The sequence below is a fragment of the Equus przewalskii genome, chromosome 1 (assembly GCF_037783145.1).
Source record: "Equus przewalskii isolate Varuska chromosome 1, EquPr2, whole genome shotgun sequence".
Taxonomy (NCBI): Eukaryota; Metazoa; Chordata; class Mammalia; order Perissodactyla; family Equidae; genus Equus; species Equus przewalskii.
The window spans coordinates 60,340,510-60,367,737 of record NC_091831.1 but is presented as its reverse complement, the minus strand read 5'-3'; the positions used below and the strand labels follow the sequence as shown (position 1 = coordinate 60,367,737).

The window sequence follows — 27,228 nt, the reverse complement described above, 5'->3', positions numbered from 1 at the left end:
TATCTGAAGGCCTTTGTTCTAGCTGTTCTCAATCTTTCCCAGGATCTCCATGTGTTTGGCTTCTTGTAATTCAGGTCTCATATGAACCGCTTCCTCAGAAAGACCTTCCCGTTCCAAAGTTGCTCCGTCGCCCTGTATCACACCGTCTATCTCTAGCTGATATTTTCTCATATATTCATATGTTTGTTTATTATCTGTCTCTGTTTACTAGAATATTTATCTGTCTTGTTGATGCATATGTTCCCTATGGCTAGGACAATATCTGGGATACAGTAAACACTCTATAAATTTTAGTCAATAAATGAATGAGTAAATGAACATCTTGATAGATGTGAACAAGACATAGGATCTCAAGCCAGTAAACCCTGACCTTTCACAGTAGTCTCAAAGAACAAACTCATGTCATGAATTCATTGTGTTCTTCTGTAACCCCTATCTTTTAGCCTTGACATATATTTCACCTTCTTCCATGCTTAAAGGGTTGACGATATCAGTAATGTTAACTGTTCATGTACTGGGGTGTGCAGGGAAAGACTAGCATGTGCTCAACTGACGTTTCCAATTTCCTTCTCTCTGCCAGATGTGCCCATCTTTAGCAGGCTCTCTTTGTACTCTCCCTTTTGATTTTAAACCTTACTGATCCTGACAGCCATACTATTGATTTTTTCTTTGGTTTGAGTTCTATACAAATTCTCCCTCTGGAGAATCATGGAATTTTATTGCTGAGATGAATCTTAGAAGAAAGGAAGAAACTTTCTGCCTTCCTTTAGTGGTTCTCCATAGTGGTTAAGAATACAGGTTCTGAAATCATACTGTCTAGATTTGAATCTTGGCTCCATCATTTACTAGCTGAGTAGCTTTGGGCAATTTCTGAATTTAGTTTTTATATTTTTAAATCAGGATCATAATACCCACCTCATAGTGTTATTTTGAGGATAAATCTACATAAAGCACTTAACCTTGTGCCTATCATATAGTGAATGTTTAATAAAAGCAGCTGCTTCCATTATGAAGTTGATGATATAAACCCAGACTTGATGTGGTTCATCCATTTATTCAGCCAGCAGGATAGGTACCATGCTGTGCACAGGGTTCTACCCTCCAGAAACTCACAGTCTACTAGGGGAGAAAGATAAGTGTACAAGCTGTTCAAGTTTGGTACAATAAGTGCTAATTAGACATAAGATTAAAAGTGGGGCCTTTGACCTTTAATGGGAGTGGGGAAAGATTGGGAAGGGGGTGGAGACAGGAGTCTTGTTGTCTGCCTCTTGCTCTCAGTCTCAGCTGCTCTCAGTCTCAGCTGTCTTCATTTTTTCCCAAAAGGTTAGGACCTTCAGAAATTGGCACTTGTTAGACTGGCACTGTCTCTTCTTTGGCTATTTTAGAGCCTGCAAACCTCTCTTTAGACATAATTTAGCACATAATTTCCCAAACAGCATTGTGAAGAACACTATATACTGCAATACATTAATGGTTCTGTGGGTTTAAAACAAACAAAAAAAGTGTTCCATGGTTCAAATAAATTTGGAAAATACCAGGTTATACAGAATTTCTTCCTGCAGCACTGCTCCTGCCAACTTTTAAATATGCTAATGTGCATTATTAATCTCCAAGAGAGCAATATAGTTCCCAAACTTGATTTGCCCCAAAATGTCTTTTAACAACTTTCAGAGCTAATGTTCCTCAGAACAGTTTGGGCACCCAGGCAGGTGGCAACTGAAGATTTACCATATTACAGCATGATCCATCCCTTCAGAGTAAAAAGACCAAATTTCATTGAGGCTATTTCTTTAGTTCTACATGGCCCATGTGAGAATGACGACTCTCAGGCAAGAATGAAATGTCTTTCGTGAATTCTGACCATTTGAAAAAAGAACCTTTCTTCATGAAATATTGTATGTTTCCACTATAGGTCGTCTCTTTTGTTTAGCACTTAAGAGGAATTGGTTCTATTGCTTATTCTTACACATCCTGGGCATAAAATTAGATATATTTATTACCTCACAAGGGACTGTCTAAATGATTTACATAGTCTGCTAAAGAAGGTAATGGAAATTGAACATGTCTCCTTCCCCAATGGCATCCTGTGATGGAAAAGTTAGAAATTGAGTTGGAACTCTAAAATGAGCTATGGCTCACATAACTTAGAGTAGTCTTATTTCTGCCAAAAGAATAATTTCCAAGGATAGTAAAGCCCCATTATAAAGCACATCAGCATATTATAGATTTGGTAAACTTGTAGGTCTAGTTGTGTTGCCTGTGTACTTTGAATTTGAACTATAATACAGGAAAAAAAATCACGCAAATGTAGTCCATGGCCTTTAGTACTCATGCCCCAGCACAAGCCTACTTAGGTTGAAAATCATGATTTCCAACATGGTTGTAATTCTTTGTAGTCACTCTATATGTACAGTTTACCTACTCTCTGACAAGCCAAGAGAATAAATAGTAAAACCTGTGGTGTAACTCCTACAGGATGCTCTCTGCAACCCCAAGTATTCTTTCTGAAGTATCAGTCATATCATGCAATAATCTCAGTTTCCTGTATCTCTGAAGTGACATGGATAGCATGGATGACCTTCTAGAACCTTTATGACTTTCAGATTCTTTGAGTCTAATTTTGAATGAGTAAAGGAGTCTCAGTCTTTTGGCATTTAGGTCCCTACTGAGTTGTTGTGGGAGTCAGAAATTAGTGATGGAGTAATTTCTCGCACACAACAGACTCTTATATTCTGAATAATCATCTTTGACAGACAAGCTGCCACCCTGTCCTGAGCCCTAGGAATCCTACAGAATTGCCCTTTCAAAGACTGTGGGACCATCACACATCTGGAACACTAACAGCAGCTATAATTTCATAGCAGCTTCTACATGTCAGGCATAACACTAAGTGCTTTATGGACATTATCTCTCTTAATTCTCAAAACTTGAAAGGTAGGTGGTATTATCCCCCATATTATGGGTGAGGAAACATAAAATGAAGCAACTTGCTTGTGGTTACCCAGCTAAGCAGTGATGGAGCCAGGATTCAAGCTCAGGTCTCTAATTTCAAAGTCTGTATTCTTTCTACACCATCATGTTGCCTCTCAGTATTTCCCAAAATGCTGCTGGAATTTGAAAATCTTTGCTAAAACACAATCCAGGAGGCAATGCAGGTTCACCATTTTGAAACATGCTTCTCAGTAGCTTAGGGAAGACAGGCTCTAGGCTATTAGCTCCCAGTTCCCTTTGGCTAAGAGTTGACCACTCTTTGGATGAGAATAAAGTCCTTTTGGTAAACTATGATGTTTTGGAGTTAGTGCCCTTCTCTTGAATATGAAATATGACATTTCTCCATCCCCTACAATTGTCTCTCCTGTTCAGGACCAGGTCTATAGCTTAGACACACTCTGACTTCTGTAGTGCATACTTTATAGTAACATAGACTCTTGGAGTTGCTGTCTAATCTAGCTTCTTACCTCACCTAGGAACATCTTAGTAGACACATCTGTGTTCTTCACCTTTCTTACCATATTACTCTTCAGTGAAGAAACTAATGCACAAAAGTCTAAAATCATTTAAATAAGGTCACATAGTAAGGAAAGTTGGTATCCACTTAAAGGAAACCACAGAACAGAAAAAGAGATATGGCTAAGCTTCAGTTTCTCAACATTGAAATATAGGATAGACAGCTCCTAATGACCAAGGTGTTCTTCACTACCTCTACTCATTGGTGTGGCAGAGCTTTGTTACACTTTTAGATACTGTTCTATCATCTAGCATTTATTGAGAGTTAACTATATGCAAGAAACTTGTAAGCATAAATTTTTATTTTAAACTCAAACCTGAGTTTGAGTCCCTCCTTCTCACTAGCTTTGTGACTTTGAACAAATTATTTAAGTTCTCAAAGCCTCAGTTTCCTGATCTGTAGAATGGTGATAATAGAATACCTGCTTCAGGGTTATTGTGAAAATTAAATGAAGTAATACTATTACTTCCTTAATTAATATACTAGATTGAAATTCTAACTATACCCAGCTGCCTGTCCTGGTTTTCAACCCCAAGGTATAGACTTTCCTCTGCCTTCTTATTAAGGAGCTAATAGATTAGAAACAACCTATCCCAATATGGGAACTTCGCAAAAAGTTATCTAAAAAAATCACCCTAGGAACTGATGAGGCTTACTTTTGTTGTCTTTAGGAAGTAATATCTATTGCTTTTTTCAGTCACTTTTGAGATTCATATTAGTTTAAAAGTTATAAGTTGTTTGTATTTATTAATGAGGAGGATTGGAGCATTTAGCTTCTCCTAAGTTTCATCATTCATCCAAAAATTCTTGGGATCATTGCTTTCAGGAGTCGTTATCATTATTTAAGTTCTCTGTTTCCAGGACTATCTAACTATCTAACCCCTATTAATATCTCTAGTATCCTCAGCATTCAAGGGAGAATTTTCGCATGAACCATGTTTTCCACATCTTTGTGTCCTACTCTGAACCTAGAACAATTTTTTATATACAGTAGATGTTCAGTTAATGTTGAATAAATGAATGAATGAATTCTAAACATGGTCAGATCCTGGAAAGAATGGTGAAATGCCCTAATAAAAGTCTAGGGTGAGGGGGGAATGATAGGACTATAACATCTTCCCATGTAATTAATTTCCTTAACACCATGGGCAAGTCACAATTTCTCTGACCTGTCATTAGAGTTACATTAAATATCTCCAAGGGTTCTTCCAGATTTGAAATTCTATGACTGTAATTGAATCAGCTTTTTACTTAATGTAGTAATGTTTTAAGGGACATATTATAGCCTAAATTTGTATCCAATTCTGTGTGAAAATAAACTAACTTATAATTTTAGAGCAAGCCTGTTGAATTCCCAAAAGAAGGGTTACGGTTTTAATTTATTTTCTTGTTAAGAAGTTTAAAACTTAATTAGACCTTGGCTAGTGCCTCTATAAGATCTATTTTATGGAGCCTGATATAGTAATTGCAGAAGAGTGACAGTTCTATAAAATGTACCTAGAATGAGTATAGTATATATAAAGTATGATTTGAGGGACCTCAAAAGGACATTCCCAACCATAAATACCTTCTCCACTTAGCTTTCTTGCTCATAATAAATTACTACAAATTTAGCAGCTTAAAACACTGCCTGATTATTATCTCAGTTTCTGTAAGTCAGAGTCTGGGCACAGCATAATTGGGTTCTCTGCTCAGTGTCTTAACAAGGCTGAAATCAAGTTAGCAGAGCTGCATTCTCATCTGGTGTTCAGGGTCCTCTTCCAAGCTCATTTGGGTTCTTGGCAGAATTCCGTTGCTTTCAGTAAGACTGAGGTCCCCTTTTTCTTGCTGGCTGTGAGCCAGGGATCACTCTCAGCAGACCTTACCATGTTGCCCGCTCACAATATGCTAACTTCTTCAAAGCCAGAAGGACAATCTCTTTCCCTGGTATGCTGAGGTGGATTCTTTTTTTTTTTAAAGATTGTCACCTGAGCTAACAACTGTTGCCAATCTTTTTTTTTTTTTTTCCTGCTTTATCTCCCCAAATCACCCCAGTACATAGTTGTATATCTTAGTTGCAGGTCCTACTAGTTGTGGCATGTGGGATGCTGCCTCAGCGTGGCCTGACGAGCAGTGCCATGTCCGTGCCCAGGATCCGAACCAGCCACCACAGCGGAGCACGCGAACTTAACCACTCGGCCACAGGCCAGCCCCTGAGATGGATTCTTGTATAACTATCATCATGGGAGTGACTATCCCATTACCTTTTCCATATAAAGTAACCTAATCACAGGAATGGTATCACATCATATTCACAGGTCCTGCCCACACTCAAGGAGAGGAGATCATATAGGGTGTGTATACCAGAGGGTGGGCATGTTGGGGACCATCTCAGAATTCTGCCCACCACACCAACCATAATTCCAGAAATTACTACCTTTACATTTATTCTTTGAGGATTTCTGAAGATATGGACATTTTAACTGATTTAAGCCCTTTAATCTAAATAAATAACAGTGCAACAGTCAAAACTTTATGGCTGGAAGGAAACTTAGAAATCATTTTATTTAAACCCTTTATTGTTTTTAACCTTTTCATTTACACATGAAGGAAAATGACTTGCTCAAATCACAGCTAGTGTGATGCAAAACTGAGGCCAGAGACTCAGGTTCGCTGACTTCCATACATAGCACTGTTCTCTTCCTACGTGGCACCCATTGCTGCTAGAAGGACCTATGGAATTATATAGGGGACTCAGTGCCTTTATGTGAAGGCAGAAATAGGGAAAGGTTCACAGCAAGAACATATGGGAGAGCACCCTCAGATACCCATAGCATGAACGCAGGAGGTAGGAATGTCACAAAGGTGTGTGGGGAAGAGATTATTGAGAAAAAGCTCCAATTTTATAAATTCTTCTAAATTTTGTGGGAGGCAAACCTCTGTGCTTCAGTTCATTATTGAATTTTGTAAAAACATTTATAAGTGAAAAGGAGAGTTGGCTAGGATTTCATTCAAGACAGTCATCAATTTTTAAAGTAAAATTATTCATGATGTAGGCAAGGAAGCTCGAATTCTGAAAGAAATGTTTGCTTTATGAGGCACGCACTTGGTAGAAATCTGGGTTATTTTCTCAAATATAAAGATACTTAGCAATTCTAAAGCTTGATTCTAACTTAAATATGTTGCTTTGAATATCTTGTGGTTTAGTAAAATTACAGCAGTGCCCCAAGGAGGAAGAGAGCTGCTTTAGGGATTCCTGATTGCCACGGGGAGAGAGCGGGGCGAGGGCAGGATAAACTGCCAAAACATCCACATAAATAGAGCAGTAAAGACAAAATCAGCCAATAATACATCCCACTGAGGAAAGGATCAGAAAGGAATTACAGCAACTGGGGAGGTACAGAGATTAGTATCTACTGCAAGCACTGCTTCTTTGGGGGCTTTAAGGTTTACTCCCTTTGGAAGCCTCTGAAGTTCCGATAAAACACTTGTAAAGGTGAAGAGTATTTAGCCTGTCACATAATTTCAGCAAACTGAGTTTAAATATATCCATTTAAAAAGTGTTCTCATTCCTCAAAAAATTAAAAATAGAACTACCATACAATCCAGCTATCCCACTACTGGGTATCTATCCAAAGAACCTGAAATCAGCAATTCCAAAAGTCCTATGCACCCCTATGTTCATTGCAGTATTATTTACAATAGCCAAGATGTGGAAGCAACCTAAGTGCCCATCAACAGATGATTGGATAAAGACGATGTGGTATATATATACAATGGAATACTACTCAGCCCTAAAAAAGAACAAAATTGTCCCATTTGCAACAACATGGATGGACCTTGAGGGGATTATGTTAAGTGAAATAAGCCAGATGGAGAAGGACAATCTCTGTATGACCTACTCATATGAGGAATTTAAACATGTGGACAAAGAGAAGAGATTAGTGGCTACCAGGGGAAAAGTGGGGTGGGGGGTGGGCACAAAGGGTGAATGGGTGCATCTACAACACAACTGACAGACAATAATGTACAACTGAAATTTCACAAGATTGTAACCTATCATTAACTCAATAAAAAATAATAATGAAAAAATAAAATAAAATAAATAAAAAGTGTTCTCATTTTAACCATGAGAGATTCAGACTCTGTTGAAGCTAAGAACTGTAGACCGCCAAGGAAGTAATTTTGTCAAACAGGGATAAAAGATACTATCTCCTCAAGACTGAGGTTAGAGTAAATGAGGGACTAATTAAATAATGATATATCCTGTTGATGGAATACTATGCAGCTGTTAAAAGGGACCTGCTTATGTCCTGGAATAGAATTATTTCTAAGATGTGTTGTTAAATGAGTAAAGCAAAACTGTATATTTAGTATACTACCATTTTTATGGGAAGAAACAAAGAATAAATATTTGATTTTATATCCATAAAATATTTCTGGAGAAACTGGAGATATTGGTTGCCTCTGGACAACTAGGTGACTAGGGGGATAAGGTTCGGAGGGAGACTGCAACCCTCATATAACCATTTGAATTTTGAAACAGGTGAATGTATCACCTAATGAAAAAGAACTTTTTTAAACTAAAAAGAATGAAAATTTAAAGAGTCAAAGGGGAAAAAGCAAGTTAATATGGTAAATTGGTCTCCAAATAAGATCTGGCTTTGTTATAAAGGTCTCCTTGCAAGGAGTCTTGACTGGCCCTCTGTAAAATCTATCCTGATGCTCTCATTCCCCTTTGCACCTCTGTTCTAGCTCTCTAGTCAGGCGTTAGCATCCCTTCCTGCTTTCAGTACTTTATTCAAACTGACTACTCTACCCCCACTCCATATCACCCACTATCATACATGCACAGATCTGGAGCAGTCTGTCTCTTTAATCCTTTAGAATTCAGATCCAAAATGTGCCTCCTACCAAATACAGATTATTCCTCTGTTACCCGTATGTCTGATAATATGTCTGATATTTCTCCTATATATTTCTTGATCTTAATGGTATATATATGGTTTCCCCCACTATACTGTGATCACCACCTGGGTGTGTCAGCTGAAATCACTGACTGCCTAATGGTGCTGGTAGAAATCCTTGCCCTTTGTGGACAAAAATAGGATTTTTAATGAAGCCAGACACAATACTGGACAATGGCAATAAATCTTACTGTAAATCAGTTTGTACCAGATTAAACACATAAGCACACTGAAGTTGTCATCTGGGATGATGCTCTGAGGTTCAGAAAACCTGACCACAGGTTTGCTCTGTGGCATGTACCAGTATTTACAAGCGAGGACCACCAGCATCACTTCTGACAGGCAGGAGCCTGAGCACACAGCAGGTGTCAACCTGCCTGTGGCTCAAAAGCAATGTGAAGAACAAAGAATTGTGATAATTTTCCTTATTAGTGTACTGCATTGCTTTTGGCTCCTTAAATTGGTAGTTCTCCTAAATGCTGTCCTTTCCCCCCACCCCCAAATCAGGTTGAAATGTGTGTGTTGTATTAGCCAAAGTATCTTGAAAGAAGATACAAATGAAGGAACAAGTGCTCTTTAGGGGAAAATCCTTCTCCCTGGCCCCTAAAGCCATCTAGAGATAGACTTAAGAAACTAAGTCATCTGCATCATAAGACTTTCCAAGGCTGAAGCAGAAATGTCTCCCCCTCATTTAACCTTGGCAGTCACAAGCCAGCTTTTGATTTTCTCCACTTCACTTCAGGATGGCAGGAGTAATAACATGGCCACACAGCTAGAGACTGTCAGCCCAAACTTGGCATATCACCTTTCCAAACACCTTTGCATTAGGAAGAGACAGGCAGCTCCTAACTGGGTCATGCCGTCCATAGCTGTATCTATGCATCAGAGGCAGCTGTGAGGAAAAGCTCCCAGGGCCACCTGTGTTTCTTATGCCTTTCATTGGGTTGCTGTTCAATAAACCTTTTAAGTTGTCGCTGAAATTGTCAGTGTAAGTTCCAAGAGAATACTAATGTCTTCCACTGTATAGTGCAGTCAGATCTGTGGTCAAACTATAATGCTGGCTCCTCACAACCCCCCACCTATTCAGGTATTCATCCCTGCCCACCAGCACTGAGTCTTCCCCAACTTTGCTTTTCTTTCATCTGAGCTCTTTCACTTATTTGGAGTGACAGATCATGGGGGAACGAGTATTGTCCATATAAGGGATCAAGTGGACCTGGTGTGTATAGAGAAAAGAGCCTTGGGCTGGAAGTCAGGAGATCTAGATTCCAGACCCAGCTTTGCTACCAGCTAGCTTTGTGATCCTGGGCCAGTTATTTAAGTTCTCTGGATTTCACATATCCTGTGAGCCCTCTCCCACTTCCAAGATTCTCTTATTCTAAGTAGATATTTGGGCTCTTTTCACTCCAGAACTCTCCTTTCTTCTGTTCAGCTATTCTGGTGAATAAGTTTATGTAATGTAGCTTCTGACATTATAGTCATACAAACTCAGTATGTGTTTCTTTCTGCCTTTGAATTGTTCAGTCATAGACTATGCCAGAGAGTAAACTGGGGACCTGGCACAACTCAGATTCTGCCTGGACTTTTCAAAAAGCCAGATGGTACCACATTTTTGAGTGCCAATTGAGCCTGTTTATACAAATTCTTTCCTATCCCAATCTAGTAGAAATCACCCAATCTTGTGTCCGTCTATTGTTCAGGCAGCTGGACCAGATTTGTACAAGAGGAATACATAGGCCTTGGAAAGCTAGGCCATCTCCAGGGTGATTTCGTGTTCCATGTAGACATCTTTCAGATTTGAAACTAGAATATCAACCATCCATCAGGAAGCATCATCAAATAGGGGAGGCCCAAATTCCAGTACCAACAACTGGTTTGCATGGAGAAGTGGAGTTCTGAGTGGGAGGGGAAATTGTTCTGTTTACTGTGATTTAATTATGACTTTGTGATTCAGAGATGTGGAAGCAAACATGAATGAGCCAACTCTCAGGACCAGCTGTCAAGCACTTGGCTTGTAATCTGCTGTCATCCCACTTGTCCCAAGTGCTCCCAGCTTGACAGCTCACCAGCTTGTTAAATGTCTGTTTCCTCCACTGCTCTTATTCACACCCTGGGGGCCTTATCTGAGGATCTTAGACTGTGAAAGAGCACCCCAGCTAGGCTGTTTGCTGGCTGGTAATATCCCAGTGGTTTGAGTTACAGGGACTTAGCAGCCCTGGTTTTTTCTCCTATAGTACAAATGGCATCAGAGCCCTCTCCGTGTGAGATGGAATATAATCTGTAACTGTTCTATCAAGAAATGGCATTTGTAATGAGGCTTTCCTGCTGGTGGCCTCCAGAGGTCCCTATTCTACAACTACTTAATACCACTTTAATGAGCTTTTCACTAAAAATTGCCAAGAGCTCCGACATCCTTGGATATTATTTAGTTAATGGTTTATTTAGAGGAAAGGGCCCATCTTCATGGAGAGAAGGATGGGCACTTGGAATATCAAGAAGAATTGGCAATTGGCACTCTGTCCTGAGAGAATGGAAGAACTGGGAAAGAGAAAAAGAGGATAGTTATCACTTATAACAGAAGTGTAGGATTGACTGAAATGCAGAAAAAGGAATGGTTAACAAAAAGCGTTCATGTTTATCTAATATAAAACAAGTTTTGATCTACTCCTCAGGACTTATTTCTGTGGACGCAGAGAGTAATTCAGTAGGCAATGAAAGCATCCAGTTTCTTCTGATCTGATTCTATTTTCACTGAGCAATCTTCTGAGGTGAATTCAGTTTCCTCAGTAGATATTCCTACTGAGAAGTATAATGACCAGCTGTTATCATTTTAGTTCTCTGAACAGTTACTATTCTCATAATAAATTGGCCTTCTGATTTCTTTTCCTTTCCTGGGCAGTTTAGTTAGCAGGAATCAGTTTTTCCTGGGCCAGCTGAGAAAATCAAGTGCTAAATTTCTAAATCTTAGAACTTCTACAGTCATATAGATTCCCTAACTCCCCTTTCAGCAGTTAACCACATCTCATCACAATAATATCTTTTGCTTAAGTCTTTCAGTTCCAAGGGATGTTGATTCCTCCTTCACCCTAACTCACATCCTGGGAGGAGGGGTGGTATGAACAGTGACTCAAAGCTGCAGGAAGAGGAATTGGCTCTTCCCATCCTCCTCAGCAGTCTAGTCTCCCTCAAGTCAGAGGCTTTGAACACTAAGGCGTAGCCCAGCTTGTGGCCAATGTACCTTGCCTCTACCCTTTGCCACACAAGATCCTCAACTATTTCTGTATACCTTCACCCCCATCTCCACCCTCAGATTCCAGAAAATACCAATAAATCATTCTTTGCACTACTAAGCCACCTCAGCAGTTATCTTGTGGCATTCTCTCATCTGAATATGAGAAAATTAAATTTAAAGAGATAAGTGACTCCCTCAGAGTCACACAGCAAGTTGGTAGTGGAGCCAGGACTAGAGCTCAGGTCTTGTGACTCCAAGTACAGTTTTCCTACTGCATCACCTTGCTCCTCTGCATTGCTCTGGTATTTGTATCTCAGCAGACAGTGACCTTGGTGGCAATGTGGTGAATATATGGAGGTGAGAGAGGTGAAGTGAAAGATTGATTGCAGAAAAAAATGACAAGAAAGAACTGAAGTTATAGGAATGAAATAAGCAGAGAAGGCACACTGACTCTTAAGTTCACATTGTTTCTGGACTAATCTAATCTGATGTTTATAGAGAACACTTCATTGCTAGTTGATTCATAAATAGAAATTAATCCTTTTCTTTCCTCTGAGTTTTACCTTGCATAAGTGGGCCTATAAGCAATAACATAATTTATAGATGTAGTCAGATCAGGTTTGAGGTTAAACGGGAGAGAAGGCAGTGGAAATTGCCTAGTCCTTCCTGGCTGGTTTCATGAGAACCCACTTCTCACATGATTGCTAGTGTTTAACAGTAAATGTCAGAGAAAGAGAAAATAGCAGTAAAGAAGAGATTTTCTGCTCAGGTCTGGGGAAAAAAAAAGGCTGCATACTGATCTAGTGAGATTGGGGCCACGCTTACCCAAGAGGCACAGTTGGAAAAGACAAAGTGGCTGGTAGAAAACCTGTAGGGAGGATGGGCCAGGAGCTCATCCATGCAGGTTCTTGACTGTCAATCAGTAACTGAAGGGTGCAGCCTTAGTGTACTCAGACAAGCCTCCTTGTTCCCCACCTCCCCTTCCTTTTGCTGCCTGGTTATTTCCTTGACTTTTTGTTATCGTGTTCTTTCCAGTGGGAGGGAAGTGCCAAGGAGACTATAGTAATATCAGGGTTTCTTTTTTTTTTAAGGCATTCGTCTGATATTAATTTATTAGAAAAGCTGCCACTACATGCTCTAGACTATTAGAACCCTATCCTCAAATATTATGTGGATTTTCACTTTTCAAAATTTTATTATGGTAAAATGTATATAATATAAAATGTACTATTTAAACCATTTTTAAGTGTACAAGTCAGGGGCATTAATTACATTCACAATGTTGTACAACCAGTACCACTATCTATTTCCAAAACTTTTCCATCACCCCAAACAGAAAATCTGTACCCGTTAACCACTAACTCCCCATTCCCCCTCCCCCCAGGCCCTGGTAACCTCTAATCCACATTCTTTCCCTATGAATCTAATATCAGGCATTCTTACTTAACTATATATGTGCCTCCTAAAGTGTAGCAGCAGTAGAAAAGAATGGAACCTTAGGTGAAAAGGAAAGGGATTATGGATTAAAAACTAAATTATTATTTTCTTAACTATAACTTAAATATACTTGAAAACCTTTTCTAATGACTGAGTAGTTTTATCCTCCCATTCAGAGACTGCAAAATGAAAGTCCCTCTGCTATGCTAATTCAGCATCTTTCTTCTTTCAGTTACCATGCAGCAAGTGGCCAGGACAGTGGCTAAAGTGGAACTCTCAGACCATGTGTGTGATGTGGTGTTTGCGCTCTTTGACTGTGATGGTGAGTGGGGCCCTCTGGAGGAAGGCGGGAAAGTGCCCTTGAAGCAGACATAGTTTCTAATGGAGACTTGCAGGCAGCTGCAGTGTACTGGCCTATACCTCTTCTGCTAACCCCTTTCCCACATTAATAGCTCCAGCCCTCAGCATCATGACATTGAGAAATAAAACCCCTGGTCCTGGTTTGTGTTTTCCATTTCTTCTTGTAATTCCAATTTGCTTGTAGGCCTAAATTAATTTATTCCGTAAGGATCTTAAAAACGGAAACAAAAATATTAGACCCATCTTGCTACTTAGTAGATTAGGAGCACTTGAGTATTTGAATGTCTCTAGGAAGAAGTGGTATTGATCTCTCCACCTCCGTGGTACATTTCAGTCATTCACATTCCATCTTAGCATTGCAGCTCCACACTGTGGCTGTTGTGTCTGTGACTGTTCTGTAGTTTAGCCCATTGCTAACTATGAACCAGGCACTGTGCTAAGCTGCTCATTTAATTCTCTGACACAGGAACTATTATTAACGACATTTTACAGATAAGGAAAACTGAGACTCAGAGAGGTTAAGTAATTTTCTCAGGATCACAGAGGTAGTAGTAGATGGCAAAACCAGGATTTGAACCAAAGCTGTGCTGCCTCCCTCCATCCTATATTACTTCCATTGCTCATCTCACAGACAGGATTCATTGTTCACCTTCTTCTAGGAAGCTAGGCTAATGGAATTCAAAACCAGCTCAAAAGCTCCCACCTATGTGAAACTTTCCATTTTGGTCCCAGCACAATGAATCACTCTGTTTTTTCCATTCCTTAACTTCGTTTGATTTGTCTGCATTACTACCTTACACTTTTATCTCTGTGTATGTGACTTAACTTCCGTACCAAATTGTGTGCTTTTTAAGGGTAGTCCTGTTCACCTTTGGACCACCCCCCCATAGGACCTCAGATAGTACTTTGCACATAAAAGGTGTTCATTAACTTAAGCTATTTGAGTTATTAAGTTAAACTTGAGTTATTTAAATCTCCTGCCTGCACCCACACCCTAAATCTGAGTCAAAGGAAGCCCCAGGGCCAGGACATCCTCAGGTAGGGGTGGGTTACTCTCTAGAGCTGCCCTGTCCAATATGATACTGCTAGTCACTGTGGCTATTTAAATTTAAATTAATTAAAATTAAAAGCAATTTAGAACTCAGTTCCTCTGTCTCTCCGGCCACATATCAAGTGCTCAATAGTCACATGGGGCTAGTGGCTGCTGTATTGAATGGCACAAATGAAAAACATTTCCTTCATCGCAGAGAGTTCTAATGAACAGCACTGCTGTAAGAGATGTTAACTTCCCTCAGATTTGGTTTTTACTCTAATCACTTCTGGAGTTTGAGCTTTTCCCAAAAAACATTATTTTTATAATTTTTGAAGCAGTATCTTAGAGCTGGTCTGTGAAGTGAATATGGGAATAAAGGCAGCCACCCTCACAAGCTCCCCTCTTCTCCTAGGAAGTCCTGGGAAATGTTTTCCAGCCTTTTAGAAGGAGGCTCTGTCAATATCAACTTGAATCACCTTTAGATCATTTAACATCTCTTGGGCTTATTTTCTTAATCTACAGAAAAAGAAAGTATATATTAAATAAAAAGCCATTGTTATTTCTACCAGTACAAGATCTTATGTCAAAATGCCAGAGGACAGACAATTCCGATTTGCCAACAGACTTGTTCATCACAGAATTTAAAGTTGCTTTCACAGATCACACATGCACACAAATGACGGTCAGTCGTATTCCTGGTTCATAAGTAACAGAAGCTTTTCAGACTGATCCGCCCTGGCCTGAGGGAAGCAGAAAGCAAATGCCATAGTAGTTTGAGTGAAATGGCCTCAGGTTTTTTCATCTTAAGCTTCTTTTTATACAAAATATTAAGAATCTTGTTTAGACCTTTTTTGTTCTTTTAATTACATTCTTTTTTATATACTTTGTTTTTATTGAGGTCACATTGGTTTGTAACATTATATAAATTTCAGGTGTACATCATTATATTTCAACTTCTGTATGGACTACATTGTGTTCACCACCAAAAGTCCAGTTGTCAACCATCACCATACATGTTCCCCTTTTGCCCTCCCCGCCCCCCTTCCCCTCTGGTAACCACCAATCTGTTCTCTGTATCTATGTGTTTGTTTATCTTCCAGGTATGAGTGAAGTCACTCACTAATTTTCTCTCTTCGTCTTACTTATTTTGCTTAGCATAATACCTTTAATTACATTTTTAATAAGCCATGTTGTTGATTACTTTCAGCTTAGCCAGGCTACTTCTTAACTTTTTATATTGAAGTATAATATACATACAGAAGCTACAAATATCCTAAGTGTACAGCTTGATAAATTTTTAAAAACCAAACACACCTGTATAAGTCAGCATTATCCAGAAACATCACATAACCAGAACAAAGAACCCCCCCAGTGCTGCCTTCCAGTCACTTCCTCTCCCAAGGGTAGCCACTTTCCTGACTTCTAGTACCGTAGATTAGTTTTACCTGTTTTTTGTTTGTCTTAATCTTTTGTGTGTGTGTGTGTGAGGAAGATTGGCTCTGAGCTAATATGTGTTGCCAATCTTCCTCTTTTTGCTTGAGGAAGATTGTTGCTGAGCTAATATCTGTGCCAGTCTTCCTCTGTTTTATATGAGACACCACCAGAACATGGCCTGACGAGTGGTGCTAGGTCTGCACCCGGGATCCGAACCTACAAACCCTGGGCCGCCAAAGTGGAGCACACGAACTTAACCACTACAGGCCAGCCCTTGTTTGTCTTAATCTTGCTGTGAGGTATCTCTGAGGTTTCCCATCCTCTCTTCAGCCAGAAAACATGGGCCAGTTTAGGTTTTCAGGTACTCTCTACAGAAGTGAACCATTTATTCCCTCTGTGTACTCTCCTGCCAGACCGATCATTAGTACAGGTCTGTTTGCTGATTTCCTGTTGTCTTATCACCACCAGTAATGACTGCCATTTTTTTAATCAGCAGATATTTACTCCTGGGCATTGGTCAAAAGATATCTGTCCTCTACTGTTGGAGTGGTAACTGTTCCATGTGGCTTGAGGGGGTACCCTTTGGTTAAACCAGATACTCCAAGTTCTCTTCCAGACCTGAGAGTCTGCCACTGAACAGGGTAGAATGCAAAAACTATGAGAAAATGCACTTAACCCAAAGCTAGATTTTTATTTTGGTTTTCACCATGTAAAGCCTGCATCCTCTCTCACCTGGCCTATTGTAACAGCCTCCTAACTGGCTCCCATACTCTAGTTGTGCCATTCTCCAGTCCATCCCCATATATCCAGCCAGAGAAATCTATCCAAAATGGAAATCTAACTGCATCTTATTCCCCTGCTCCCAGTCCTTTCCTGATGCTTCTCTGCCTAAAAGATAAAGTGTGAACCCTTTAACGAGAATACAAGATCCTTGAGGACCTGTCTCCTGCCTGCCTCTTTAGTTTACTTGCCCACCACTGTGTGTCCAGCAATATCTAATTATTTATAGTTCTCCAGCAGCCATGCTGCTTCCTGCCTGTGCCTTTGCTTATGATACTATCACTACCTAGAATGCCTCCCCCGTCTCTTTCCTCCTTGGTTGGCCAATTCCTGCTCATCCTTTGGGATTCAACTTAGGAGTCCCTCAAAGAAGCCTTTACTGATCCATACTTACACCACCCCAAGCTTGGGTAAGATATTCTTCCTCCCCTAACATCCTCTGGCATTTTCCCCGTCATGGCATTTACCAAACTGGTGAAATAGTGTATTTGTCTCTCCCAAAACCGGGGAGTATTTCAAGGGACAAAATCTTGTTTATCTCTTTATTCTCGACACCTAGCACATGATCTGACAGACAATATAATCTCAGTCGGTTTTTGTCACACTGCAGTGAACTATCATTGAGTTGCAGTCAGAAAGATCAAACCAGTTTATTTTAGGCCAAGAGGACTGAATTTGGATGTGAGAGAGCACTGGGTTTTAGAACCCATATTGTGCGAGCAATGGAATTTTCTCAGTCTTTGTTGTTGCAAGGTCTTCACTTATCCTTGTTGTGTTTGTCTTCCTCTAGGCAATGGGGAGCTGAGCAATAAGGAATTTGTTTCCATCATGAAGCAACGGCTGATGAGAGGCCTGGAGAAGCCCAAAGACATGGGCTTCACCCGCCTAATGCAGGCTATGTGGAAATGTGCACAGGAAACTGCCTGGGACTTCGCTTTGCCTAAACAGTAACCCAAAACTGCAAGATGGGCCACCTCTCCACCCCAGGCACACTGGCCCCTTGAAAAGAGCCTTCACACAGCCCTTCCTGCTGCTGCTTCTGGAAGTAGTGTCCCCTTCCTCCTGAGAATGATCTCAGGATTCAACCAGTTTCCCTCTCCACCCTTCCATGTCCCAGTGTTCTGCTAGGCTCTGATTCTGCCCAATGATTATCCCCATAGGTTCTCAAAAACATGAACAAATCCTAAAAGGTCAGACCTTTGGCACCTTCCAACAACACTACCCATTCAAGTGGATAGTGTTATGGATAAGGAATGCAGGGAATCATCCACATACCTGCCAACCCTGGGAAACATCCCATTGTCAAGTCATCTTTGCTGTGGATTTATATTAAGAATATTCCTTGCTTTTCCTCCTGCTGGTGTTTTTAAGCTACAAGTTGGCAAAACCTCTGGCAGGCAAAAGGAAGTTTGTGATGAATGATAATGAGGATGATCCAGGCACCCTGAACTGGTGGGAAGCCTAGCCAGAGAGGAAGGATCTGTGTCAATCCCCAGGGTGGTTCTGAGGCCTGCTCCAGGAAGGTGATGTGCACGGTGGGAACAGAGCATGATTCAGAATTTAAAGCAGCTGCTTCACAGCTCTCTCTAATCCCTTCTTTTCCTTTCAGGCTCCCTAAGAGGGAGACTCCCTAAGACTCCACCACAACTCTGTGCTTAACAAGCAGCAGTAATTAAGTTCATGTTCTCTGCAAGTGCCATTTCCCCTCCAGGAGTGTGTCTCTGAGGCTGGGGCCTGACTCAGAGCCTATCTACCTTCTGTCTTAAACACTTGCAGAATGTCACTTTAATTATAACAGTTTGCAGTAACCCCCCCCCCACCCCAAAGGCTCTTGTCTCCTTTATTTTAGGATGCCCTGGGGCCCTTTTCATTTGACTTCTCCACTGGGTTTCAGATCTGACTAGTAGCAGACCTGTTTTCTTTCTACCAGAATCTGGTTCTTCCTTTTGAAAGGCAACTTTATGCACAAACAAAAAGTGAGGGCATTTGGAGGTTAGTGGTGGCAGTGTCCCAGCACAGTTTGGATAGCATTTCATCCTGGGCCAGGGTACACAGTCCCTGATTACTCATGCCCCATGATAAGGAACGAAGACAGGGTGGTGGAGTATAGGAGGAATCATCTAGTATGGTGGACCTAAATGTTAAGAACCATAGCAACCAGTTTTATATATGGACTCAACCTTGCCACTAAATCAGTGTGGCCTTGAGCAAGCAAGTAATTTCCCATCTCTTTCCTCATGTGTAAAATGACAGGTAGGGTTGAGCTTAATAGTCTCTAAGGCATCTTCCAGGTCCAAAAGCCTCTCCTTCAGCTCTCCTCCAGAATTCCTACAGCCTCCAGAAGAACCAGGTAATGCCCCCTGGCATGACAGAGGCTCAAGTCTGATGTAAGAGAACTAACACACCAAAATCCAGTGCTTCCTGCAAGTCCTGGCAGTTGGTAAGGAGTGCTTATCAGCCAGAGAAGAGCAGAGGCCTGGGTCTGCACCTGTGGCTCCACAAGAACAGTACCAATCCCCGCATTTTCTCTAAAACAACTGAACAACCTCCTTCTAGCATCCTTTCTGGATGCAGATTAGGTATCTCTCAAAGGAGTTTGCCTTATCTATCTCCCACCCTGTCCTCTCAGGTATGTATGAAGTGTAACCTTTGCCTTGCTCATTGTCCCAGGGCTGAGACATCAGCAAGATGTGCACTTTTCTTAAATTTGTCCCAGAATCCCAAGATCACTTTTTCCTGATCCTCATTTCTCCAGCCTGAAAGAGAAGTCCCATTCACAGCTTCCATGGGACATTCATTCCCCTATAAGAAGAGATCTGCTGATTGGCCTGGGTTTTCTGAAGCTGAAAACCAGAGCATAGCAGGAGAGGGTAAGGATCTCACCTGCAACATCCTTGGTCAAGGCACCTATCACAGGTACATGCAACTCCAACTGAACTCCATTAGCTCCTAGGAGTGCCCGGGGAAACAGAGGAGGAACAGGTGCTCAAGAAGACAGGCACAACAGGGTAAATATGTAGGTGAGGTACAAGCTAAGTCACCCACAAGAGGTCAGGGTCCCCCAAGAAGTCCTTTAGCAAAGTGGCCTATGAGGAGGCTGAGAGGATTTTAGTAGGCAGAATTTAGGGATAGGCTGGGTGCATTTGGGAATACAAAAGTCTGATTTGTGCTTCTCTTTCTATTCAAATTGTCTCTTCTACCTAGATAAAATAACCTTCCCCTCTTCCTTCAAGACTCAGCTCAAACTGCCCCCCTCCTTAAGAAGCCCTCCTTGATCGTCTTCCAGACAAGACTAGTGCCCTTCCTTTGGGACCGTTTGCCCACCCATAATGAAACAGCTGTAATTTGATGTAATTTTTGTGAGATTGTCACCCACAAAGTTCAGACCTAAAGCAGTGACATGATCAAAGAAACAGTCTACCACCAAAAGCTAATTTAACAATAATTCTTGGACAATGAAAAAGTCATACTAGCAGTACCTCAGTAAATTCCTCCCACACACTCACAGCCATTCTCTACTTCTGATGTCATTGTTCTCTACTTCTTTAAAACAAAAATAACTCTTTCTCCTGTTCTAGACCTTAGGCTTTGGGGAGGGAAAGAAACTCAGAGGGGTCAGGCTGCTAGGCTTCCTCACCTAGGGCTCAGCATCATCCACAAGGATAAGCAGGGAGAACCTGAAGAGGGAGTTACTAAAGAAAAGGGGCTTAAGAACATGCACAGTCCTCAAAAATGATCATTCTGATAGTTTTTAGTGTCCCACCTAGTTTTAGCTCTGATTGGAGCATATACACGCTAGAACTGAATCAGACTCTGAGACAAAGGAGAGGTCCAGGTAACAACTGCTACTAGACAAGGAGGAAGGCACAGAAGCATGGTCCCCTAGCCAGAGCATCTTCTCCAAGCCCCACAGCCCAAGCAGGTTATGTGCTCCTGACAAGCAGCTCATGAAAGGCAGGAGCAGAGTCAGAGTTTAGCTTTCAGGCTTCAGGTGCCACCTGCTGGCAAGAAGGCTCCTCGCAGGGACTCACTGGCCTGGAGCAGGGGAGGGGAGGCTGCCAGCCTAGCCCCAGCCCTGCTCTGAAGAATAGGGCTCCCAAGGACCTGAGTGGCATAGGGCAGGCCGAGGTGGGATGAACAGCCAGAGATGGACCACAACCATGAAGAGAGACACTGTGGATATAACTATAATCGAGAGGAGGAGAGGAGCAATGCTTATGTATTGTTCTCTGTGGCTCCAGAATGGCAATTTTTACCAGCAAGTGAGAGGGTATGAGTCACTCTGTTCACTCTACAACTCTTTACTGATCACCTACTGTGTGCCAGGCACTGAACAAGGTCTTGAAGGAATTTGCATTCTAGTGAAGAAAACAGAAAAGAAGCAATACGGTTAGATACAGGCTGCTGGGAGAGCACTTAGACTAACAGAAAGGCCATCTAATCCAGATTTGGAAGTTCAAGGCAGGCTTGCAGAGGAAATGATTTTTTTTTAATTAAAAAATGAGACCTGAGAGTTGAGTAGGAGTTAGCAAAGGGGGAATGAGGAGTGTGCAGGCAGAGGGTACCAAGTTTGCAAAGGTCCAAAGGTCAGAAAAGCGTGTTTCATTCTGGGAACTGAAGTTCTAGGGAGTATCAGTACAGACTGGGGAGTGACTTGGTGACCCAAGAATTAATTAAGATGGCAGTCATTCACAAAAAATAAAAGTAAAAAGTACATTTGGATATTTTAAAACACACGTAACTCATAGGTTATAGAAAAAATCATGGAAATTTTAAAATGCTTAGAACTGAATATGATAATGAAAATATGAGATATTAAAACTTGTGGGACACAGCTACAGGGAAACATAAACTTCTTAACAACTTCTATACTTATTTACAGAAGATGAGCTTATTATTAATTAATAAGCTAAGCATCTGCCTCATAAAGTTGGAAAAAGAACATATTAAAACCCAAACAAAAACATAACAGCAAAAATAAATAAGAAATGTAAAAATGTATATAACTAGATACTACAGCAATTTAAAAAATAATATTGTGAACAACTTTATGCCAATAAATTTGAAATAGTTTTTTAGAAAATATAACTTACCAGACACAAGAAAAAATTAAAAATCTGAATAGACTACATAATACATTGAATCAGTAGTTAAAAACCTACTTATGACAAAAAGTACCAAACCCAGATTTATATGAGGGATAAAGAAAATAAGACCTGTCAGCCCCAATAAGGAGTGTGGACTTCTATCTTACTGGTAATTAGGAGCAATGGGGCTTTAAGCCGGAAAATGACATAATGAGCTTTACATTTTAGAATGATGACTCTGCCTGCAATGCCACAGATGGATTGGAGTGGGATCCAGGTTGGAGACTGCTATAATAACAGGTGTTGGAAGCCAGGATTAGGGGAGTGGCTGCAGAGTTGGAGAGTCACTAACCAACTTGGGAGATGTTTAGGTCAGCCCTGCGGGGTAAGGGTGAGGGCATAGAAACTGAAGGATGGGAAGAGACAGGGAATAAGGATGAAACCCAGATTTCTGTTTGGGTAACTAGGTGTATGGTAGTGCTCTTCAGTGGGATTGGGAGGCTGAGAGAACCAGGTTTGGATGGGAGATGATGAGGCAATCTTTTGACATGTTGAGGTGCCTGAGAAAAATCCCAGTAGGAGTATCTAGTAGGTAGTTAGATGTGAGTCTGGACACAGGCAAGGAGTCTGGGGTGGAGATATGGTTTGGGAATCTCCTAAAAAAACCTGAACTCAGGCCAGTCCTGGTGGCCTAGTGGTTGAGTTCAACACGCTCCGCTTCAGTGGCCCAGGTTTGCTTCCGGGCGGGAACCTACCCCACTCGTCTGTTAGCAGCCATGCTGTGGTGGTGGCTCACATAAAAGGAAAAAAGGGGAAGATTGGCAAGGGATGTTAGCTCAGGGCGAATTTTCCTTAGCCCAAAAAAAACAAAAAACCTGGGCTCTCCCAATTTCAAGGCCAACTAACTATGAACACATGAAGTCTGAATCAGTTTCCTAAAACCAGCTCCATCTCTTCCCCAAGGGAAGCTGGGAATAGAGACCACAAGTGAAAAGACTGAATCAAAGAACCTGTACAAGTTTGTTAGAAAAGGCTGCAAGTGCCCTGTGCCCTTATCTGTCCAGCCTCCAGCTCTGGCCCTCCCCAGATGTCAAGGTCTCCTCTTCCTCCTCTAGGTAGAAGGAAACAGAGCAAGGGACTGAAGTAGAGATCCAGGGATGCTAAGGGGAAATATTCATGTGTTCACTCAACAAATAATTTATTGAAGCTCAAATTGAAAATTCAATTATCAGTCATTCACATTCTTGGGTGAATTTTCATCATCTTCAATGTGAGGTTTAGGTTTTTGTTTTTTCTTTAATAGGTAAACATTCACATGTTTCCAAAATCAAACACAAAAAAGGCATACATTGGAAAGCCTCATTCCCCACCATTCCCACAGCTGCATGGTATTCTATTGTATATTACTGCTTAATCAATAAGGGTAGTTTCTTCAGGAAGAGATTTTGGAGCCTGGAGCTCTCTGAAAGGGAGGTCTTGGCAGGTCGCATTTGGAGGCAGCAGGGGACACTGGGGAGCCAGAGAGCAAAAGAGCAAAGGACAGGAGCGGAGGGCACTCCACTGGCTTGGCAATTCTTCCTGAAGCCTTAGGTAGGAATTTATCCCCCTGGCTAGCTCAGGGAAACTCTGGATAAACTGTTTGGGGAGAGAAAAACCTTCTTCTGGGATTCATTTATTCTATTCTTTTAACAAATATATATTGAGCCACTATGAGGTATCAGGCCTTGTGCTCAGGCCACAGGGAACATGAGAGCAAGATCTCCATCTTGGTTTAGCTGGAGACTGCACGTAAACACATTCACAAGCAAAAGACACCAACTGTGCAGGGCAGTGAAGATGGGTGCCCATGGAGGGGCCAGGCTTAAGTGCTATGGAAATTCAAAGCAGGGAGAGCTCGTGGAGGAGAAGGCCCTTTCTCAGCCTCAGACCCTGGCTCAGATGTCATCTACCCCAGGAAGCCTTTCCAATTTTACACACAACCAGCAGCTCCCTTTTCTGAGCCTCCTTGAGCTTACATACAATCCCACTGTTGTACGTACCACACTGTCCTCTAATTCTTTTACTAGACTGAGCTCCCTGACATCAGGTTCTGTCCTTTATTCATGGTGCATCTCTGAATCCCTAAAGTTCTGCAGAGTGCCTGGCTTTCAGTATAGACAACTGATGAAATTAATTCTGTCTCTTCACTGAGGAGATAGAGTTTAAGCTGAGCCCTGAAGACGTTAGACTTGGATAGATGGAAAAGATTATTAAGGAGGACAGGCAGATAGACAGGAGCAAGGTGAAACGTATCTTAGTAGAGATGGGGTGGGTACAATGGGAGATTAAAGCATGTTAAGGTCAGACTGAATTCTTGGTGTCCCCAGAGAAGAGAACTCTGGCTGCTGGTGGTCACCTAATGCAAGGGCAGTTTCAGCTCTAGGAGCAAAATGAGACGTTGAGATTTATTTGGAGAATCATTTTCCCAGTGACTTTTGGATATCTGTGGAGACAATTAAGGATTTTGTCTCTCTTTTTAAGCCTCATCCTCCCACACATACCATGATTCCAGCTAGTCAGAATAGAAGTTTCTGATTTTTTCCTTAGATCAATATCATGACATTTTGATTTCAAGAACTCTGAGGGAGAAACTGTAATTTCAGTCAGCCCTGGCATACAAGATCCATTTTTAAACAAAATTTATAGACCAAGGGCTATAATGTTTAACATGTACTGAGCAGGAATGTGCCTCTCTTCCTGGCCTTTGGACTGAGAAAGTACAAAGACCATAGAAAGTCAAATTGCCTCAGGACAAAAAACAAGAGACCCCATTTGACTGAGATCTATAAGAAAGGTAGGGAGTGATAATATGGAGGCTGATTAGACCAGCATTCAGGCTCAGTCTGTGATCCCTTCTGAAACAACAAAGCCTTTCTGAAATAAAACAGTTCAGAGAAAGAGTGCAGCAGCAGAGGGGAGGGAAGGAGAAGACTGCAAAAATCAGGCATAAAGAGGTCCTACCACACACACTCCACCGGCCTCTCCAGATCCTTACTGCTCCAGACCTTGCCAACCAAGCCAAATTACTGACTGCAGACTCAACATTTAAATAAGATTGTGTCATTTATATGCATTGCATGAAAGGAGAGGAGGGCTTACCAGCCAATAGCCAGGAGATCACAGTCCAGTTCCTTAACACAACAAAAGTACAGGCCTTCTTTCATACATGAGTACCCTGTTCACAAAGTGAAGTACCTGTGGTCAGCCCCAGAAGAGGAGTCTTATGATACTCAGGAAATGGAAGAGGAGACCTCATGATATTTAGCAGGAGAGGGGAAGAGGGACACTGCAGTCCTAGGTCAACAAACCTCAGAGAGGCTACTTAAAAGGCGTCCAAGTATTTATCCATTAACACATACTAAGGACCTATCAATTTGTGAAGACCTTAACTTCCTCTAAGTATAGAGCTGTATTATTAGGGAGGGGCTGATTTCTTCACCACCACCTCCCCCCCAGGATATTCTAACAGGCCAGCTTGGAGTCATAAAAGTTTGCACTGGGAAGGGAACAGTGGGAATGGAAAGGAAGGTTGGATGTGAAGAAATTTCCAAGGAGTGAGCATGTAACCAAGAAGGCCATGGGCTTGCTTCTTATTACTCTAAAAAAGTAAAAGCTACCTAAAAAGAACTTCCTCATGTTCCCACTTCCAAATCTACCAGCTGGCCCACAGTACACCTAGCCACACTGCCTTCCCTCCTGAAAATCAATGAGCTGTCCATGCAGCTATCCAAAGCCATCCTCTCACTTGTGCCACAGATCCCGTCTACTCCTGTAAATTGTCTCCTCTCTTTCCTTAATTACCAAAATTTCTTGGCCAATTAAATATTACAGAATGCTATAATATATCCCATCTTAAAGGAAAAAAACACAAAACTTACCCACATCCCTCTCCACTACCAATCCATTTCTTCCTCATTCTCTTAAATCCATTCCTGTCAGGCTTCCACCTCTACTATCCACTGAGAGCAAACTTGTCGAGTTCACCACTGACCTCCAAATTGTAAAACCCATTGGCCACTTCTCAGTCCTCACACTGCTTTGCCAGTGTTTGGCCCCTCCCTCCCTCTTGAAACATTTGCTTTCTTCAGCTTCTGAGATAACTCATTTTCTTACGTTACAAGCTACTTCTTCATTCTCCCTTCTTGGATTCTTCTCTTCCAGATGCCTAAATATTGGGGTGTCACAGGGCTCAGTAATCAGACTTCTACTCTTCCCTATCTACACTCACTTTGGTGCATTTAGTTCCATAGCTTTAAATACCATTTGTATTCTTTTGCCCATCTAGCCCCACAGCTTTAAATATCATTTATATATGCTGATAATTTCCAAAATTATATTTCCAGCCCCACCTTCTTCCCTAAACAGTACATATATACAGCTTCCTACTCTACATCTCCACTTGACTCTGAAAGGCATCACAAACTTAACACACTCTAAATCAAACATTTAATATTCCCCCACTAAACTGCTCTTCTCACAGGCTTCCTCCAGTTTCCCCAGTTTTGGCAAATGGAAACTCTGTTCTTCCACTTAAATCAGGCCAAAAATCTTGGAATCATCCTTGACTACTCTTTCTCTCACATCCCTCATCCAACACATCTGCAAAATTGTTTTGACTGTACCTTCAAAATATATCCAGAATTCTACTGCTTCACAAAACTTCCACCATTGCCCTTATCCAAGTTACCATTAATTCTCACCTGGATTATAATAGTAGCCTTCTAACTCTCACCTGTAGTAGCCTCTTACCAAATCTCACTTGAGAGGCCAAGTAATGTAAGGACTGAGAAATGACGAATGGATTTGGTGATGTGGGTCATTGGTAACCTTGACAAGATTGCTTCACTGGAGTGCTGGGTGTGAAAGGCTGACAGAACTGGATTCCACTCTATAGTGAAATCCTACATGCTCCCTATAGTGTATTCTCCTTGTTGATCCTGTAATAACTCACCAAGAAAATTCCCGTTTCAGAGCCCTTGTATCTGCTCTTCCTTCTTCCTGGACCACCCTTCCTCCAGATAGTCACATCTGGAATACCTGCTCTCCCTCCTGAATTCAGATTTGTTAAAGTGACAGCTTCTGAGAGAAGATTTCTCATATCAAGCGATTTAAAATAGCACCTCCCACTCTATCTTTTCTTAATTTTTCTTCACAATATTTACCACTATCTGAATATCTCTCTCTATCGGATGTCTCCCCACCCCCTTGCACACACTAGAATGTAAGCTCGATGAGGGCAGGGGCTTTGTTTGGTTCACCACTGTATACCTAGCCTGGCAAATAGTGGGTACTCAATAAATATCTGTTGAATGAATAAATAAATGACCTTCATCTCAAACGCACAGTTACTACCAAGAACGTGCAAGCATACT

General features: G+C 41.3%; 1 protein-coding gene across 7 annotated transcripts in view; it reads left to right on the top strand.

Annotated features, from left to right (window-relative positions):
• MICU1 (mitochondrial calcium uptake 1) overlaps positions 1–27,181 on the top strand; it is a 280,401-nt gene extending 253,220 nt beyond the window's left edge. For 6 of the 7 annotated variants that reach the window (XM_070565458.1, XM_070565477.1, XM_070565487.1 and 3 more), the window contains 2 exons: positions 13,356–13,445; positions 17,521–20,237. In XM_070565458.1, the coding sequence (XP_070421559.1) occupies positions 13,356–13,445; positions 17,521–17,681 (251 nt within the window). In that variant the 3' untranslated portion in view covers positions 17,682–20,237. Of the gene's footprint in view, positions 1–13,355; positions 13,446–17,520 lie in introns of all 7 variants that reach the window. The other variant, XM_070565467.1, reaches the window with a different exon arrangement.
• Positions 27,182–27,228: the final 47 nt, after the last annotated feature.